This window comes from Phaethon lepturus, unplaced genomic scaffold, assembly GCF_000687285.1.
Source record: "Phaethon lepturus isolate BGI_N335 unplaced genomic scaffold, ASM68728v1 scaffold14980, whole genome shotgun sequence".
In the NCBI taxonomy this organism is placed as follows: Eukaryota; Metazoa; Chordata; class Aves; order Phaethontiformes; family Phaethontidae; genus Phaethon; species Phaethon lepturus.
In genome coordinates, this window is record NW_010511287.1 from 975 (window position 1) to 9,879 (window position 8,905).

Consider the following 8,905-nt stretch of genomic DNA (forward strand, 5'->3'; position numbering starts at 1 on the left):
GTAGTGCCCAGCTGTGCTAGGGAATCGGGACGCTAGCTCATGTGGCTTTCCCAGTCCTCCCTGCAGTCATTGTCACCCTGCGTGCTTTATTTTTAGTCCCAGGCATTGGCACGATCGCTTTGGGCAGAGCTGGTGAGGTGTGGAGTCATTAGTACACAGGCAAGCCAGACATCTGATACACACTTTCCTATAGAGCACCCTGCGAGTCACAGCTTTCTTCCCAGTTTGGTGGCACGGGATCTGAAGGATGGTGGTTGAGCATGTGGCAAGTGCAGCAATGAAGCTTGACGCGTGTGCTGGCGTTGTGGAGTAGTGTCAGAGCCCCAGGGTCAGCAGATGGGGTAGAATTTGAACCGGACTGTCTGTTTTCATGTACGGTCCTCCACTTGTCAACAGCACAAGCGTACCTGGTGTGGTTTGCTGTGGTGGGGACATCCTATGGCTGATCAGCTTCACTGCATGCTGCCTTCTCGCAGGGGCTGGCTGTGGCTTTGTGCTAAAAATGCTGCTGTTTTGTGCGTGTCAGCTGAGGTGGCTGCCTGCTCTCTCTGTGCTGAGTGCAGAGAAATGTTGCTTTTCTTTGATCACAGGTGGGGAAGATCCATCTTCTCACAAATGATGTTTGCCCTTCCCCAAATAACTCGCTGTTTGCTTTGAAAACTGATCTGGAGACATTGGGCAAAAGCTTGGAAAATCCCCTGTTTTTTTGGGTGCTTGGAACAGACACAGCCCGCTGCCTAATTCCTGTGCAGCAGCAGCGAGGTGCAGCCCCATAACTCAAAAGAAGGGTGGCATAAAAGCATTAGATCTGGGAGAAAGGCCTCTTTCAAAGTGCACGAGACGTTGTCTGGCTTCTGTGCCGGCTTTGGCGTGCGCTGTGCCGCCAGGCCAGGTACTAGGCAGAGAGTACAGGTAGCATGTTAGAGAGCTGTGGGTCAGGCCTCTTAAATAAGCAGATGGTGAAGTTCAGGGCTGTGCTTTCTTCCTCTAGCCTGACTTATCTCCAGTAAATAGATTTTTTTACTCTTCTCTCACCTGAATGCCAGTTCGCTGCTAGCGGTGGGCTGGGGGTGTGGGTGATTATGCCAGTGGTGCTTTCGCTTGGAGAAAACTGTGAGTGTGCTTCCTTTTGGGTGGAGAGGGGGGCTCTGCTTCCTTGTCGGGCAGAGGGTGCTGCCTCAGTGTGGTGGAGCTGGAAGCAGGGGAGGGGGTGGTGTTGTCAGGCCTGGGATGTGGAGGCTGTCAGAGGTGAGCTGGGCACCTATGAATGATCTTTCTGAGTGGTTCCCAGCCGTGGGGCAGGGCTGCCAGTGTGAGCTGGACAGTCTGTACCACTTGAAGCTGAAATTAGCCTTGGAGGGTGGATCAATTGAGTGCCTTCATGCCTATGCTTATGGTTGGATTTTGTACTCTTTTCTAGCATGTGGATATGGAAAACTCCTATCTCTGTGGATACTTGAAGATTAAAGGCCTTACAGAGGTGAGTGTTAACTGCAAAATAACAAAGGTGCTATGTAAAGGGTGTTCTTTTTCCTGGACGGCTGGGAGAAGCTGCCACCAGAAATAGGAAGTGGAGGGATTAAGCATCCAGTAAATTTGACCACTGAGTAGTTTAATAGCTTCATTCTGTTGTTCTTGGCACACTGAGCAAGTACAGTGGGCCTCAATGGGAGACCTGAATGAGGGAAGCTTCTCTGGCATCCCTTAAGGTCTGAGCAGAACCAAATCTGACCCTGCAGTCAGCTTTAGGCACTCTACCAGTGGTGGTGTGTTGCTGAAAGAAAAGGAACCAGGACCCAAACAGTCAGATTTTTACACACTTCCTTCCTGATCTGTTCTCTAAGATCTGCTCATGGTGTCGGACAGTCGGTGAGAACTGTCTCCCAGGGGTGATGCTTCTTTTGACTGCCGTGCACTGCGTGTCTGTCGTTACCTGGGAGTACTTGGAGAATCCTGCTCGCCCCATCTGAGCCTGCTATTCCCTGCCTGTCTTCTCCTAATTGGGTGCCAATGCAGAGCTGAAGAGGAGCACCTTCTTCCCTGGGGGGTGACTTAATCCAGCCTTTGGGCTTGGTAGCTAGTCACACAGCAACTGCCGGGTATCCGCTGAGGAGCGGTGCTGGCTGTAAATGGTCACTTGTGATCATCCAGCTCTGACACAGCTCCTTCTGGTTTCATGAAGGGAAGAGAAAGGCAGAGAGAGGCTGGAATAAGAGGCTGTGCTTGCATACGAGTCAGGTTAAGAGATGTACGGCAGGACGAGTCAGGGTGCTGCTTGGAGGGACGGGAGCACCGGCCTCAGATTGCCCGGAGCTCTTGCTGCAAGATCCTGCTTTTTGCTGAGCGCATTCACCTCTATCTGTGTTTGAGTTTGTCTCTCGGTGACAAATCTTCTGACCTCTTGTTCATCTCTCTTCCCTCCTAGGAGTACCCAACCCTCACCACTTTCTTTGAAGGGGAAATAATCAGTAAAAAGCACCCTTTCTTAACACGCAAGTGGGATGCTGACGAAGATGTGGATCGTAAACACTGGGTAAATAAGTCTGGGGTGCAGACGTGGGTCTGATGCAGTCCTGGCTGAGCAGCTGGTTTGGAGGTGAGGTGCAGCGTGTACCCATGCAAGAGCTGTCAGAAGGGCCTGGAAACCTCTCCTTTTTGGGTGTCTGTCTCCCTCCCCCACCGGGACCTCTGCAGCTAGAGGTCCCTTCAGCAGGTGTTGGCTGTGATCCAGGAGAGGGGAAAAGGGTGTCTTGTTTTCCCCTTGCTGGCCCCGGGGTTGGAAGGGAGCAGGAGCAATCCCCATCTCTTGACCCTCTAGGAGAACACGCTCCTTGTGTTGAAGGCTTATTGCAAAATGGAGCGGAGAAGGGGAGAGGTGCCCCTCTGGGACAGGCAGGGCTGTTGGTACCTGTGTCTCAGCCATGCTTCCAGCCACCTTGGCCCTCTGCTCGGGATGGGGTGTCTGTGCCACTGCCCTGGGTCAGGGCCACGGCAGCCAGCTCATTGCCTCGCTGCCTTGACCTTTGCTGTTGTTTGCCAGACTTCGATGTTTACTATGTTTCTGTCAAAATACCTTCGTCTGGAGGTATAGGAGCTTCTCCAGCCAGGTTGGATATGGCTCTGGGTCTTTGGCAGTCCTCTGTGTTTCCTTGTGCTTGTCCTGGGGTGTGCGTTCAGCATTGCTCCAAGGGAAAAGCTGACCTTTTGGTGAGGAGGTCCTGTTCTGTAGCAGTTCTTCCCTCCTAAATAGCAGCTGGTGTTACTGAGCTCAGCTCCTGGAATAAGCATGCTGGTGTTTTTTTCTTTTTTTGTTTCAGGGGAAGTTCCAGGCTTTTTACCAGTATGCAAAAACATTTAACTCTGATGACTTTGATTATGAGGATCTGAAAAATGGGGACTATGTCTTCATGAGATGGAAGGTAAACTCTGCATGTCTCCTTCTCCGAGCTGCTTACAAGTAACTGAGAGGCTTGTGGTGCATAAAAGCTATGCTGGTTTAAAGACAGATCTCACCCGACCAACCTTGTAACCCACCATACTTGCAAATTCCAGTGTGACTCCTGTCTAGCCAGCTAATTGCGTCCTTAAGGGCTGCAGTCATGGCTAAAACACAACAGGAAAATCTTGCTTGGTGAAGCTCCAGAGGATGAGAGAATTGGTGTCTCCAGTCCCTGTGTGGGGCCTGTGTGTTTGATGCAGACTGGTCAGTCTGCAACTCTCTGCTCTTCAGCTGGATCGATTCTTCCCTCTTTACATGAGCCTTGTGCAGCTGGGAGGGAAATCATAGAATCGCAGAACGGTTTGGGTTTGAAGGGACCTTTAAAGATCATCAAGTCCACCCACTCCCCATCCCCCATGGGCAGGGACACCTTCCACTAGGTCAGGTTGCTCAAAGCCCCATCCAGCCTGACCTTGAACACTTCCAAGAATGGGGCATCCACAACTTCTGGGCAACCTGTTCCAGTGCCTCACCACCCTCATAGTAAAGAATTTTTTCCTTGTATTTAATCTAAATCTACTTTCTTTTAGTTTAAAACTGTTACCCCTTGTCCTGTCACTACAGGACTTGGTAAAAAAACTCTCTCCATCTTTCTCATAAGCCCCCTATAAGTATTGAAAGGCTGCAATAAGGTTTCCCTGGAGCCTTCTCTTCACCAAGCAGGCAGCTCTGATTTCTGATTTTGCAATTGGCCTCTAGTTTTCAGGGGCAGGTGTTGAACTGAAACTGATCTCGCGCACTCTTAAAACTGGTTCTGTTCTCAGTTGTCTGCTTCCCTGTAAGATGCCTACGGTGGCAAAAGCACACACTGGTCTCTGTGGTGTGGGCTGCTGCGAGTGCAGGGAGTGCTCAGCCATGAATGCCTTTGTGTTAATGGGGGCCAATATTCAGTTTGGGAGGGCGGATTGCAGCGGGGGGGATTAGTATTTGACCGGCATTTTAAAATAATGGTCTGTGTTTTGTGTGCAGGAACAATTCCTAGTCCCAGATCACACTATCAAAGACATCAGTGGTGCTTCCTTTGCTGGTTTCTATTACATCTGCTTCCAGAAGTCAGCAGCATCTATAGAGGGCTATTACTACCATAGGAGTTCAGAATGGTAAGGAAGCTTCCTTCCTCCTGCAGACTGAAAGGTGGCTCCGCAAACCAATCAGTGACTCCTCTTCTGCTTGTCTGCAGCCTTGGGAGTGTCCAGGCAGTGCTTCTCTGGGCTGGGAAGGAGGTTCAGTCTGATGGCTGGGCCTCGGGGCGGAAGGGAGGGTGTGTGTTCCATGCTTGGCCACAGCATTCTAGTGCAGCCCTTTTTGCATGGCTGGGGATAACTGGGCTGGCAACATGATGGAGGGGAAACAAGAGGTCTGGAGATGTGGTGTGGCCCGGCAAAGCAATGGCCTGGTGGTTCTGTGAGGTATGCTGGGAGGCAGACACCAGCTGTGGTTCTCTAAAAGCTTCCCTCCAGAAGCCTGGTCTCCAGTCCAAACACTCGCAGGGCTTGCCTGCTCCTGCCCTCCCATGGGGACAGGCAAGAGTAGGGCAGCCTGGTCTTGTGTGCAGGGTTGTGCTTCCTCAGCTCAGTGATTCAAGCTTCTCCATGCCTTGGTCCTTCAGAGGCTGTCAGAGGGGCCTTTGAGAGGGAGCTTGGTGCTTTCTCACATGTAATAGCTTGGCTACTGCTCCCTTCAGGCAGAAATCTTGCTAGGCCAGTGCTTTGTAGTCTGAGGTCCTTGGACTGTTGCTGTAAAAAACAGGGAACAATTGAAGTGAATTGTTTGGTTCTTGTTAGAGCCACCTGACAAGTAGCTGTGGAGACCTCTTTTCCCTCTGACAGCCTGGGATATTTGTCACATGCAGCAAGTGCATCTGAAGGGTGGCTGGAAAGTTGCAGGGGGAGGGAAGGTACCTGGGAGGCTTTCAGATGAATCCCCTCAAGCTATGCTTTGAAAGACCTGATTGTAATTTGCACTTGTAGCAAACATCATTTGAACATGAAAGTTGTTGAACTTCAAATGGTGTCCAAAAACCACAGTCAGCCCACCTTGAATGCAGCCTGGCTGCAGGTAGCTCAGAGGCATGGGAATGGAAATGAGGAACGATGCCAAATCCTCATGGGGTTTTGGCACCAGGGGTAAGTGGGTGTTGGGTGCCTGAATACCTCTGAGACCCTAAGGGGGAAGAGAGGAGCCAGCCACCAGGATGTCTTCTCCTGCCAAGCAGGAGCTTGGGGAGTGCTAAGGGAGTTCTGTTGCTCTACGGAATCCTCTCATCCATCTTTTCCCTCTCTCCCAGGTATCAGTCATTGAATTTAACTCATGTTCCTGAGCACAGCGCTCCTATCTATGAATTCCGATGACAGCTGTCCAGAACTGATACCGCACAGAAGCAAACCGGGCAGGAGAGCATGGCCTGCCAGGAGAACTGTGTCCCTGTCGAGCACGGGAATGCACGCTTCTCTCCTGCCCCTCGGACTCGCGAGAGAGAGCCTGAATGTTAACCCACCCAGCCCAAGGAGCGTGGCTGCTGGAGCTTGATTCTCCCTCCTGTCGAGTGGCGATTTGATCTTTAATCTGGTTTTAAGCTATCTTTAAATGCACTTTCTTATTGCACAGCTAGTTTCTCTATCACTGAAATTCCTCCTGGCTGTCCTCTGGAAGCTGTTTCTCAGTAGCTGGAATCAGTGGTTTGTCCTCTGAGTAATAAGAAAATATAAGCTCAGTGCTTATATTTTCATTGTTACAGCCTGATATGGGTTGAAATCACCAGGACTCGGGTTTGTTGCCCAGATTGCCAGCTCTGATGCTCCCAGAGCTGGGTCCTGTGTGTGAGGCTCTGCTTGGCAGAGAGCTGCTCAGCTGCAGAGCCTGGTGGGGGAGTGTTGGCTGGGACAGATAAGGCTTGAATGAGTCTTTGCTTCGCATTGGCTAACGAGGTTAGCCAGAGCTGCAGATCTTTCAGGAACGCTGGCCCTTTGGAGCTGGGAGCTATTCCAGTGTCTGGATATGCCACTGGGAATTAATTTGATGTACGGACTTCCAGGCTCTCAGTAAAGTGGATCTGAACTCTGCTTATAGGTGTATATTTGCTCTTTACTTAAGTTAAGGGTAAAAAAAAAAAAAAGAAAAAAAAAGAAAAAAAAAAAGACTTTTATTAAAAGACATATTTTTATGGTTCCTTTTCCCAAGGACCCTATGGCAAATGCACAAGTACTCAATTACATTTTACCGTTTTCACATTGAAAACTGGGAATGTCTGCGTTAGTTTTTATATACGTGTATGTAACCAGCTAGCCGCTTTGGGAAAGTAATCAGAGTGCAAGTGTTGAGCAGCATCGCAGGAACAGCACTGGGACTGTTCAGCACTTGTACTCGCACGTCATGCTTCACCAACACCACTGCTTGATACCTTTTTACAAGGCAAAAAAAAAGAAAGGAGAAGACAAACCCAACAAAAAACACCCCAGTAGCTCTTCTCTGACTTTGAAATGTTTCAAGTGATATAACTTAAGGCTTGTGTGCCAAAGTGTGTGTGTATGCGCGTGTGGTTTTTTTTTTAAAGACTTTTTAAAAGTTGGCCTCGGTTGTATATTTAATGTGACAGTCCCACCTGCGGGGCTTTTGTGAGAGTTTAGTTTGCGTTTTTATGGCTGTTTTAAAAACAACCCCCTTAAAGCAGGCTTGTGTCACACACTGACCGGGTAGGTGTTGAGGACTGGTTTGCCGCCTGGAAGATGAAAGCAAAGCCTCCGCGTGCCTAGCACCACAGTGGTTTGGGTTTTCTTCTTTTTAAATAACTTTCTTCCTTTTGGCAGCATGTCTTGTTTATTGCAGCAGCTGAATTGCTAGTTTAAGCCTTAACAAGAAAGTATTCAGCTGTCCGGTGAGCCCCTTTCCTCTATTCCAAGTTGGGATCTTGTGTGATGGGACAAGTGGCCAGGCTGGTCTTGGGAGATGATGCGGAAAGCACCTGCCTCGCGTGTGCTGTTTGCCGCGGATGAATCCTTTTCCCCAGCACAAATGGAGAGAGACCAGCTTACGGGAGAAGCAGGGAGACCTGGCCCTTCCGTGGGGCAGGAGTCCCGCCGCAATGAAGGAGGCCTGCGCCGTTGTCTTGGCCGTTGCAGGTAGATTTGTAGAGTAGCATGAAGGCAAGCGGGAGAGCGATTCGAGGCACGAAGGGAGAGTGGCTGCAAGCGGAGCAGTTGGGAAGCGGATTTTATTTTGCTCCTCTTGGAGAAACTCTGCCCTTTTGGCAGTGGCCAGAGGGGTTTCCTCACGGGCGGTGCTGGGAGACACCCTGATTTTAGAGGCAAAAGCCGGCGGTGCTGTTCCACTGTGACCAAGCGTGGGGGTGAAGCCTCCTCCCAGGTGCTGTGTGGCTGCAGGGACCCAGCTCCCAATGGCTCTTTGCAGCCCTCCGGAGCTGTCTGTGTGCAATATTGGTGGCAGCACCAGGCTCCTTGCATTCCCCAGGGCTGTCGGTGCCAGCGTGACACTTGGGTTTCTAACGTGGTTTAGTTGAAGTAACACTGGTCGTTGGCAGAAGCTGGGTTAGGAAGGATCCTGGGGTGGTCTAATATGTATAACTACCCCAAAACCTCTGAAGTTTTTCTTTGAGACTTGGTATGTTGTGAGAAGGCTGGGGAAGGAGCATCCTGCTCTCTGCCTGTCTCCTTCCCACCATCCTGCAGCCAATTTAGGCTGAAATCCAAAACTGCCAGGGTGATGCCACCCTGTGGGATGCTTGTGGCAGGTCATGGAGCCGAGAGGTTTGCAGGGGCTGTCGGTGTTCAGAGCTTCCCTCCTCTAAAGCCTTCATTTTGGTTTTCTTTTCCTTTGACTTGTTTGATGAGCTAAGGAGAGATGTTACGTATGTCGCGGTGTGGTGAGAGAGAACTGACCGGGTTGGATCTTGGGTGCGGAGGTAAGAAGTGGGGTGTTTGGTCTTGGAAGAGGTTGCAATGTCTCTTTTTAACCGTGCTGGCTGCAGAAGGGGTGTACTTGTGGGCAGACGGAGCAGGGGCTGAGGAGGCGTTTTGCAGAGCGATCAACGTCCAAATTAAACATGAAATGTATTTAAGGGGTCTGTGTCTGTGTGTGTTTGTCGACCAAAGCGTTTCTCGGTTCTGGGGGAGAGCTGTGCTTCATTTCCTGCTTCGATGGTTTCTCCAGGAATCCAATAAGCTGCTGATTGCCTTAAATGCAGGATCGTAATTAGAGGAGCAGGAGGGAGCAAGGCCTGGTGTGGTGGGCTCCCTGTGAAACCTACTGGGTTTCTTAGCCCTTTCCCTATAAGCACCTCTCGCTAGCCCCCTCCTTAGCAGCTCGCACTGACAGCCAGCTTCGGTGAGTCCGTGGGCGCCCACCCGTGCCCTAAGGGGGCCGCGGGCGGAACGCGGAACGCGCGGCGCG

The 8,905-nt window shown here is 50.7% G+C and overlaps 1 protein-coding gene across 1 annotated transcript; it reads left to right on the forward strand.

Annotated features, from left to right (window-relative positions):
* Positions 1 to 1,420: 1,420 nt before the first annotated feature.
* GID4 (GID complex subunit 4) lies at positions 1,421 to 6,559 on the forward strand (the record flags this gene model as incomplete). Its single annotated transcript, XM_010283495.1, has 5 exons — positions 1,421 to 1,480; positions 2,426 to 2,533; positions 3,318 to 3,419; positions 4,469 to 4,599; positions 5,787 to 6,559. Coding segments are annotated over 5 exons (465 nt in total), but the record flags the coding sequence as incomplete, so codon positions are not given.
* Positions 6,560 to 8,905: the final 2,346 nt, after the last annotated feature.